Consider the following 11,418-nt stretch of genomic DNA (forward strand, 5'->3'; position numbering starts at 1 on the left):
TTCAAAATTACATAAGCCCTAATATAGATACAATTGCTTATGCTTACCTTTCTTTATTCTTCAGGGATCTCACAGCCAGATGTTCCCTTTACACCTGGAAAAAAGAAAGAAAAGGAAAGCATTCGTGTTAGTCTATTTTTTAAAATATTTTAAAAATTGTATCAGCTGGTAAATGTTTAGCTCCTGGGAACATGAAGATTCATCCACAGACAGTTGGTAGTGCATTCAGTTTGGTTTGTGTGACCAAATCCAATATCCCTGCAGATATCTAGACTGTATTTCAAACTTACACTTTTCTGGATTAATTTCTGGACACTGGACAGCCTTGATTTGGCTTGATGTAAACAGATGTTCTAGTCCCAGGGAACTGAAAGCAAACTGTAAACAACCAGTATTGCAAAGAAAAAGGAAGATTTAAAATTACCTTTCAAGTTCTTACTTGCTTAAATACATAGGCTTTCTTATTAATGCTTATACTGTCCTGAGGTATAATATCTTATGTTTGTTTGATGAATTCCTAATGTTTCCATGATGTGACTTATACCAGCAATGAAACACTGTCAATATTTTGGTTATAAAAGTAGAACAATCAAGACACTTGCCGAAAAGGTAGGGGACAACAAAACACTCTCATCTCAGTCCAGGTCAGCTGAAAAACAGCCAGCTAAGAAAAATAAAATCAGAACACAGGATCCTTTTACATGTGCCAGTGGACAGAGCCAGGAATAAGGAAGCCTTATGCACACATAGAGACTTTTAGGTGGTACAATACTTTGACTTCTAAAATGACAAGCGTCTTGTAAAAGTTTACTGCCTTTTTTTTCCTCATTTTACTGCCATTTTAGTGCCTAAAAAAATTAATTTATTGCCTATCTAGTGAATTTTTTTTTTTTGTCAGAATCTGAATTTTTTTACTAAGTATCTGGTATTGCACATTACTGAAAAAACTTTGAGAAATGGTTAAGAGCTGTTCTTAGCAAACTAGATCATTGGGATTGTACAGTAGCTACAGTGAGCCAGGAAATTAAGAATTATTGGCAGAAAATACAGCTCAGCAGACAGCCTGCACTACCAAGCTCCCTGATAGCTGTCAGGAAAGGTATGAGAACAATCTGCACATTCTCTGAACTGACCCCACTGACACACAGCAGAGAGGCTATAAACACCTTCAGAGACAACCCAGACACGTTCTGACAGCAGTTCACTACCTGTGAAGTGTTAATTCACCAGAACTTTGAAGAAGGGGAGCCAACCCCCTTACCAGAAGGTGAACATGTGTTCCTCACCACTGGTAGTGCTGGTTCTTCTCCCTCTTTTTGTGTTTCTGCCCCTAAAACACCAACTTGTTGGGTGAGGGGATGTCCAGGAGCAGAGCTCTTCTTCACCTGGGACAGACCTCAGCACTAGCTCGAGTCAGCCACCTGAGGCTTTGCCTGGCCAAGCCTTCAAAACCTTCAAGAAAGGAAAACCTGCAGCACCCCTAACTAACCTATCCCCATGCTGCACAGTGCCTGGTGAAGGCCCATTCCAGGAGCACTGCCACCAACACAGGTAGGACTGCTGGGGAGCTCTTCCCTTCCCCTCTGGGATTGCACTCTCATGCTGTGCAGCTGTGATTTTGTCCTTCACTCTGTATCTCTTAACCTCCCATTTTTGAGGTTATAAAAACACACAGTTACAGTGTAACAGAAACCTAAAGACATTGTGTACATCCGTTCCAGCACATAATTGAGGAATCATTACTGCAATCGCTGCAAATTGACAGATTTTTATTAAACTTGCTTTTATAAACGATGGGAAGCCTCTGACCTTCCAGTGCTTCCTCAAAAATGAAGCTCTGCGGCTTTAAAATCTGCTTTTCCTGCCTCTCTGCTCTCACTGCGGGCAGGGAAGGCTCTGCAGCAGCCGGCTCATCCTATCAATGAGGTTCGGGGAGCCAAGGTGGAGGATGGGAGGAGAATGGAACTGTCCCAGCTCCTCCGTGAGATCAGGGCAAAGTATGAAACGCTCATCTCCAGAAATCAGATAAAGACCCTCATCTCAGCAAGGATCCAGGTAATGCCTCCACACAGACAGACACCTTCCAGAGTAAGGCGACAATCCCTGTCTGTACAATTCCTCCCTCAGCCTCTATGAGGTACGGTATTTCCTTTTCAATGCAGCATATTATCGGGGAAGGGCTTTTGATTTTACTGCAGTAAGATGTGAACTAGAAGATACAGCAATAGATTTTGTCTAGGGTATGAAATTCACACTAAACTAAAGCTCTGTAATTCATCTGGATGTTTTTCTGTACCTGCAGAAGTGATATTGTTGTGATTTAAAAAATGATGACAAATGCTGTAACATGGTAACCTCTAGCAACGTGTAGTTACCACAGAGGAAAAGAGAAGCTTGAAAATCAAAGGCAATTGAAAGAATCCATTTAAATACTGAAAGCTTTACCATTTTTAGTACCTATATTAATGGTAAAGAAAACTGCACCTTTTCAGGAACTATTTTATATTGCTCACAGTAAAACTATGTCATACAATTTGTTCTGTCATACAGATGGATTAAATGTTATCAACACACAATGCTACTATTATAGATTTACATTAAAACATCTCTAAAACCCAACTGAACTTTGAAATAACATGGCAAAACAATTTTTGGCCATCAAATGTCAAGAAATTCAGGGTGAAAATTAGTTATTATATCACTCTGTTGTACTAAGGTATTGCAGAAATTCTGGGCTTTTTTTTTAACCTCAGGCCAGACAACTGCTGCAATCTGCCTGATCTACACATAATCCAATGACACACTAGAGCTATAAGCTAGATAGTTAAGCCAGCTTTATATATGTGTTTGGCACAAAGCAGCCCATGTGTATTGACAGAATCTTGTCATATAAATTCTGCAGTACACAGGCAAAAAAGGATAGTTTTTCACCTAAAGAATGGCATGCTAAAATTGCTCTAGGTCAGTATGTTATGTGGGAGAAAAAGAAACTTACTTTACTTGCTTTGTAAGACCTGAATGAAAGAGTTTGTTTCCTTAGAGTTGATGGCATCATAAGAACCTACATAAAGCAGTAAAATATGCAAAAGACCCTGTATTGTTTCAAGTGCTTATGGCTTCTTCACCACTTGCAGTGAAACTCGGAATCAAAAAGGAAAAGTAACTCATAAGCAAAAAAAAATCTGGAAGTTAAAAGCAGGAACATGTTATGTAAGTCAAAGATGAACCCAAACCTAAAATGACCCCACACATGCTCAGGGTTGGCTTAAAAACACTACTTTTAATACTATTTTTTTAAAAAGGAAAAAAAAAACACAACACAAAACAAACAAAAAACATTTTCTTGCAAACTTACAGCGCTTGTTTGACTATTTACTTTTTTTCTAAAAATAAGCTTCAGTCTTAAGGATGGCAAATTATCTCAAGTAATATTTTAGATCAGGATTAAAAATACTTGAATATTAAAACACATTATAAACAAAGAACCTTATTCAAACCCTGAAGCTTGAACTGACTGCAATTCTCACTACCATGAAGTTGAGCCCACTGATTGACTCTAGAGGTGACAAGATCTCAATACAACCAGTTACTTTTTATAGGAATTCCTCTACAAGAAATACTTACTAGGGATAAAGATATGGCCAACTGCTTCCCATCAGCCCCAGCAGGATAAGAGCTGCCCATCTACATGACACATAAAACATTAACACATTGCTACTGGCTTTAACAAACTTCTGTGCCTAAAAAAATTCCAACTAGAGATTTGTACGTATGTTTTCATTTTTTGACCATTTTTAAAATATCATTATCTGTTTCATATCCCCTGTAGCTAGAAGAAGCCACCATTAAAAGAATGGACAAAGATGCAGAAGCATTAAAGGCAGCCAGAGCAGAACTCTCTGAAGCCAGACGGCAGTGGTACCACATGCAGATCGAAATTGAATCTCTCCACGCTGTGGTAAGCATCAGAAAACACAACTGGAAATCTCCAGGGCAAAATAAACCTTTTTCTTGATGTAAGCTCTTCCACCATTCAGTTTATGTCACATCCACTCTACAATAGTACTACACAGAAGTGCATAGCTTTGTGCTGGACTTTCAGCTTAACACCCAGAGCACAAACCACAACCAGTCATTTGCTCACGTTTCAGTGTCACATTTTGATCCAGGATCTGCCACTCAATACACACATTTTCATGTTTTCACACCTGCCAAACATATATTTGCATGATCCTCCCTCCTCAAGTTCCTGGTCATTCTGCCTAATGAATCCACATCAGGTTTATAACTTTCTTTGAATGTAAAGACCAAATTTATTAATTCATGATAAAATATGTCAACAATGTGGTGAATTCAGTAAAGCTGATAAGCTGCAAGAGCACCTAGAGCACCCAGTTTTCATAGGATACTGAGCTGGACATCGTTTTAACCATACAGGCAAAATCAGAGGTGTGTAAAATCAATGGTAGTGGATTGCTGGTACAACAGGTGGCTACATTTTTTTATCCTATCTTAAATTATTACAGATTTTACTGGAAAATTTATCAGCAAAAACACTATCTTGAAAGCTTTGCTCCTGCTCCTAAAGATATGCTTCAAAAACTGATGTAAAAATACACAGATGCTTAATGAAAAGTACCTGTAACATCTTTACACATATACTTTCCAAATTTTAAAATCTGAGTTAAATTCACAGGAAAAGGGTTTGGAGCGTTCACTGCGTGCCACAGAGCAGCAGTACCACATGCAACTACAACATTTAGAGGCCGAGATTGAATGCTTAGAGAAAGAGCTACTGGACGTGAGAAGAGGTATTGAGAAGCAGCTTCAAGAGCATGAAATTCTCCTGAACACCAGGATGAAACTGGAGGAGGAGATAGCAACGTATCGCAGCCTGCTTGAGCAAGAAGAGAACAGGTACTCATTTAGAGAAAAAGGGCTCAAATTTCTCTTCCATTTCAGAACTTCTCATTGAAATAATAATCAGATTTGTAAATAATTACAAAATTGCAGTATAAAATCCTGCAAAATGGGTTAATTTCACCCTTCCCAGAGTGTTAAGGCCCACACTGGGAAAGATCTGCACATTAAGATGCTGAGGATACTACTACTGACATTTTGCCTTGGCTGTGACTCTTCCTGTCTGCCCTTTCCCTGGCACACACCAAAAACATTGTGAAATATAGACAAGAGACACAGCCACACAAGTGTGAACAAGGAGGAGAAGGCGAAGCACCAGTCACACTGGTACCTTCACCAAACCAGGCATACGATTCTGAAACCACCCACTGAGCCTTGTCTTTCCGAACTGAACTTTCTCCAGCTCTACACTCAGAACGTGAAATCCTAACAGGCAGTTACTATAACCAAACAGAACTTCCCATGGTTCTATTTTTCACAGCTGTTCATAAGACAAGTTTTGGCTTAAAGTAATTCAGTGTTATTAGATTATTGCAATAATTTTTTTTTGCAGGTTTCGTTGCCCTGCACCTGACCAGCCAGATGACAAAAAGCCTACCACAAGCAAGACTGCCTTTACACTGCCTTCAAGTGAGTCTTAGATACTTTCAACTTAGGGGATTAAGACCTAAAGGAGGTTCCTAACTACTGACAAATTACTGGATATTACAAAAGGATCTTCTTCTAATGCAGGAGGAAAGATACCTCTAGGTCCTGTGTCCTGACCTTACTCTTCTGCATTCCTAGTATAGCTGGATTTTCTTTTACAGATAGTGTAAAGAAGCATGCAAGTGAGAAGATGGAACTGTTGACAAAACAAGCAATCCTAGATGGAAATATTATGAAGGAAAGCACTGAAGCTCACGGCACTGTACAGTAAGATAACCATGAAATTTACAAAATAACAATTGAAAGTAAATGGCATTATAGGGCATATAAGGGCATTATATTTCAGTGGCTTTGTTTCCTTTCTTTAGTGTCTGTTCTATCATGCCCATATAGCCAAGAAGCTCCAGAATAGCAGTGATAGTTCAAGTTTGTTGAATGGCATGTTTTAACACTACATTAAATTTTAATTTTTTTTATCAGCATTTACTTCATGAGCTAACAATACTGTGATTATGCTTCTGATTTGTAATTTCTGTTTCTGTTAAGAATGAAACTATGAATAATTTATTCAGTTAAGGCTGAAAGCAGAAGGGCCCATACCATGTTTGTAAGTCCCTCTGGGGCATATTTATGTACATAATTCAGGCTTGGCTGCTCTGACTTGCTGTTTGGATACTCCTGCGTTTCACCAATTACCAAACAGGGAACAGAGAGCTAGGCTCCTAAGTGTGCATGTGAAAGTCTGTTAGTAGGTATTATTCACCTTAAATTATTTTAATTATACTGGATTGCCTAATTCTTCTTTTTTTTTTGGCTGCTCTTGAAGCTCTTCTGTAGATCAACATTTCATTTTACATATAAAAGAAGCTGTAGCACAGCACGTCACTGAACTGGAGTCAGTTGATGAAAACATGTAGAAATTTGGATTAAAAATGAATGTAATCATATGATCCACCATAAACATCCCATACATGAAGCTTATTTTCATACATGAGCTTTGCTGGGCTCACACAGTCAGTATGATGGCTGGGGACAGTTCACTGCCTGAGTAAAGCCCCCAGGGGAGGACTTTTAGATCTGGACCCTGACACATACTTAGAGGATTGAATCAATAGGATTTTGCTGGGTTTAAAATTCTCTGTATTTTAAATTAAAAAAGGAAAAGAAGGGCAGAAGTAATGTAGATCACCACTCTGAGGTTTGGGTCTGAACTAGATTTTTCTCCTCCTTGTTGTGACGAGTTTCAGATGCAGGAATTCCATCCTGCCCACTACAGTGCAGAGGGTTCTTGCTAAGTTTCTGAGTTTGGATTCCAAACCCTCTCCTTGGAAACAAACTGCCTGCTGTGTTTGGAGCAGTGGTTTTGTATCCATGTCTACTTAAGAGTACAAGAACAAGAGTACAGTGAACCCTCATTATTTAGCTTTTCTGAAGAATGAACCTCTGAGAAAAATAAAACTCTAGTGTCTAACCTGTCTAAAATAACTTGACACTTTCTTATGCAGCTTCTCTCTACATTTTAAAAGCAGTCCTGAGGACAGACATTTCATATTGCCTGAAGGATCATAAATAAATTTGCTTTACTGTTTCAGGACAGAAAAAGTAGATGAAGTTATTAAAGAATGGGAAGGTTCTTTCTTTAAGGACAACCCTCGCTTAAGGAAAAAATCCGTTTCATTGCGTTTTGATCTCCACCTGGCAGCCACTGAGGAGGGATGTTTACACACTAAAAAGAAAACTCTTCCTGACATTGAAGTCAGGCTGGTAATGAGGAGATCCTGCAGTATTCCTTCTATCAAACCTTAACCTTCACCAAATTCACCCAACGTTCATCTCCAACCAGCTCTGGAAATAAACTGCAGATGGACTTACACAGCCTCCGGTCTCGCCACAACCAGGAAACCTTCCCAAGTACTTTGATTAACACAATAAAAACACACAAATCTTTTAAAGGAAAGGGAGAAGAGCAAGGGAGTTATGACTCCAACAAGCCTAACTTCTACTAGTTTTGTACTCTGGGTGCCGCCCTTTAATTTTCTCATTATTATTATTTTGTAGAATTTCACCAAATATTACAAAAATTAAACTGTAACTTCATACTTTGACATTGTCTGCCTTTCTAGAAGAGAACTTGTTTTCTCTTTTTGGAAATGACAAATGCTAATTTCATTTTCTTAATTATTCAATATTGCATACACATAATGATGAATCTTTGTAATAGTTTATACCACAACTGCCATACTTCTTGAAATATATTTCAAATAACACTTTCTAACAGCAAAAATTACATGCAAAGATGCTCTTAGAACACAGAAACTATTAGCAAATTTAGAATTTTCTTTCACAATTAGCTGGTATTTTTAAGTTGTGGGTTTTTTGGCAACAACTGAGCAAAAATGTCTTTCCCTTACATCATGATACACACATTTTTAAAAGTGTTGCTACAAACCAGTAATACTTTAGCCATAATGTTCCACTGATTTTGAAGCAGTAATTTCCACTGAAAATCAACCATTCTCTTACATGTCCACACATATCTGTACTACAACTTTCTTAGCCATAGCAAGTAAAATTATACTCATTAACTGGTAAGGAGTCAACCAATCATTTTAATGCTGTTATTTAATTAATGTTGTTTATTATAACGACAAATTCCTCTTCTGACAAATAATACATGTGAATTATGTTCTTGATCTATTACACATAACAAGTCACTATCATGCCAGGTTACAACTATTATTCCTTCAAATTAAATGGAAAAAATAAGGGCTACACATTCAAAGTAAAATTCTGCTATACCCATTAAGTGTCCCCCACTTCTACTCTAAGTCACTACAGTCAAATACAAAGTACAGCAGATGTTCTTGTGTCTCTGCACAGAAAAAGCAGAAATCCAAACTCAGACATACTTCTTCATAACATTATGAAACAAATTTAAAACAAAAATTCAGACAAAACTGTATTAAGAATGATTGCTTGTGAGGATTTTCAAGAGGCATGGATGTCACAAACTAACGGAAATCCCTGGGATTGCAGGGCCTCAGAATCTAGAAAAACCACATACCATATTTGCTGGACTCAGCAGCATGTAGAAGTGTCAGTATTTGCCTCATTACTTACAGCGTGTGTTACAAAAACTGATCCTACAGATTCTTTCAGTGTTACATTTCACTTCTATCTTTTGTTAAAGGTAGGAACAAGGTGTTTATATTGCCCACAGTTCTATATCTACTGTATGAAGCTGCTAATTATAATTAACCTTAATACTGATCTGGTGTTGTTAATACTTGAGTATTTGGCATCCTGAATGTATTCGCCTGCTCTAGTATTTTCACTATGCAGCTTTTTTTTTGTGCTTCTACTCTGTACAGTTTACAATACTTGAATTTAAACTAAGTTCTAATGGCTTCAAGGCACTTTAAAAAGGGATACGAATTTACCAAAGTAAATTATAGCACTACAATAAAAAAGTAATAAAATGGAGTTTGCCCATGCATATTTTGTGAGTTTTAATGTCTATATGTTAAAAGGAAAGAAGTAACAAAGAAATACAAAATAGAAGTTGTAGATAAGAAAATCTGTAGTGCTGCAAAAGCATGTGTTTTCTAAGCTCTCCTCTGCAAGTGGAAGGGCACGAATTCCCTAAGAATCTTTATCATAACATGTAAGGTGAGTGTCCTCCTGCTACAAAAATTACTCTTTTTCTGGCAAATCCAGCAACCTCGACTAGATCTAAAGTCCTTTGCTCCAAGCAGCACAAAGAAATAACAGAAGACAGCATCTAGCATACAAAGATTGCAGTCTGAGAGAGAAGCTGACAGGCAAAAATAAATAGCAGGCAAATATGTAACAGAAACTGAGCTTAATAGAGATACCTTTAAAACTCCTTAGGCAGCCTCCCTCATGCAGGAAGAGCCTGCACAGGCATAAAAAAATTATTGTACAAATACATGGAAGGAGTTGCTACCTCTACAATAAATAGTAATGGAATAACCTGACTCACAGACACAGTTTTTCTTTAACCAGGGGGTGTCTGGCTTATTCTCTGACCTACAGTATTTCTTGGGGTATTATCTTCTCCACTGTAACTTTAGGAATTATTTTCCTAATGACAGAAACCTCGCCCAGCACAGCACACATACCTAACTCCACCTTGCAATACAACCTCCTTAGCATTATAGAAGAGAAAAATTACTGCATATCTACAGTAAACATTGTCTGGAATACTAAGTAACTACACAAAAATGTTGACCTTATTCATCTATGTTGTTTCATCCATAAAACAGCCTGACCTCACAGTTTCTGAAGCCATCTCCCTGACCCCAATGACAGCTCAAGCACATCCTGAGCTGCTCTGTGACAAGAAATGTATTCCACCCACAGAAGGTGCCACTGTTTAACACCAAACTCTGCTCCTGACATACACAGCCTGTGTTTTAAGTTGGAAAGAACTGCCATAAACCCAGTTATACTGTTTTATGATCATGAAACCTGATGCTCTAAGGAAAAAAAAACTGAAAAGACCACAGCTGATTTTGCTACGACAAGACTCCTGCCTGTTCAAGGCTATTTTCTTCAGGTGAGACTTCTGACACTGATTTCATTAGCTGCATTAAGAACTGCTGCTGCTCTAGACCTGGTTCAGGTGTCAATCCTCGTGTTAACTACGTGTCCTCCCCTTCCAGGCCATAGATTTATTTTACATTGCTCCCAAATTACACCTCCTGAGATGTAAAGAGCTTTTACTCTTTTGTTCATAAACGGCTCAAACTTCCACTGGTGTCCATGTGAACTCCACATGGCCTTGGAAAAAAGAGGTATTCACAATAACATCTCACCTTGATTTTAAGTCATTTTAAAGCTGAATTAAAAAACGCAACACCGAAGCCTGATAATATGGCAAAGAATTCTTCACATCTGTGCTAATTAAATTCCAATCAGCTGAGCTACTGCCATCCAACACCTGCAAATGCCCAACGTAACAAGTTTCATTATCTCAACCTCCTTTCTAATAAACATATGTCCTCACTGCAAAGCTTATGAAACTGCTAATTAAAATAGTTGGCTAAGAGCAGGTTATTTAAAGCCTCCTGGTTAGTATGATGCACTATAAACAACCCTATTAAATCAGTAAAACTACTTATGTCATACAGTGTATTAAAAAAATGTACACAGGCAAAATCTTTCACTATCACAACATCAAAACTGGGCAAACAGTAAAGTAAAACAATAAAATAAAACCAAGGAACACATTAATGGCTTTGAAAACACATAAAATGGATGATTCAGAACTATTAGCATAAAAACTAAGTATCAGTAAGTGTTCTTGGACATTGTAAGTATTTCAAAAAGCTATGCAAGTTTATAACTTATTTTGTCAACATCAAATGCATTTTAACACTATCAACAAAATCATGTTATTAATAGGAATAAATGCATTAAACAGTCAAAACCAGGGGAAAAAATAGAGGTTATTTTTCCCCTCTTAAAAAGTATTTTCTCACCTTTTCAAACGTTCTGTCCAGGTGAAAACTGTAGACTGAAGAGGTGTTCTGGCTGGCTGACTGAGGAATCTTTTAAATTACTACATTCTTTTAATTATCAAATAGAAGTCACAGATTCTGTGCTGCGTATCAACAAATTTCCATGTGGCCACAGAGAGCAGCACACTGCAAGCAGATGAGGGCAGAATTCTTGTCTATTTACTTGTTCATAAAAACGTCCTTAAGAACAAAAGCACACCAGACTAGATGAACTGTGGGCATCAAGAAAAAATGGGCCTAACTTGCAGAATCCTGGTATGTTAAGGTGCTCTTTCTTCATCTTCTACCTTCCTTTTGGGTTTGGTAG

The 11,418-nt window shown here is 37.7% G+C and overlaps 1 protein-coding gene across 2 annotated transcripts; it reads left to right on the forward strand.

The window, feature by feature from the left end:
- The first annotated feature begins 1,878 nt into the window (after positions 1-1,878).
- Positions 1,879-9,461, forward strand: KRT222 (keratin 222). Of its 2 annotated transcripts, none has more exons than XM_051640244.1 (6): positions 1,879-2,055; positions 3,830-3,958; positions 4,697-4,917; positions 5,474-5,550; positions 5,730-5,835; positions 7,161-9,461. In XM_051640244.1, the coding sequence occupies exons 1-6, from the start codon at positions 1,960-1,962 to the stop codon at positions 7,372-7,374; spliced, it is 843 nt and encodes a 280-aa protein (XP_051496204.1). In that variant the 5' UTR covers positions 1,879-1,959; the 3' UTR covers positions 7,375-9,461. The 2 variants fall into 2 exon arrangements, with proteins under 2 accessions (XP_051496204.1, XP_051496205.1); XM_051640245.1 differs by having other exon boundaries at positions 2,005-2,137.
- Positions 9,462-11,418: the final 1,957 nt, after the last annotated feature.

Source organism: Apus apus, chromosome 25 (assembly GCF_020740795.1).
Source record: "Apus apus isolate bApuApu2 chromosome 25, bApuApu2.pri.cur, whole genome shotgun sequence".
NCBI lineage: Eukaryota > Metazoa > Chordata > Aves > Apodiformes > Apodidae > Apus > Apus apus.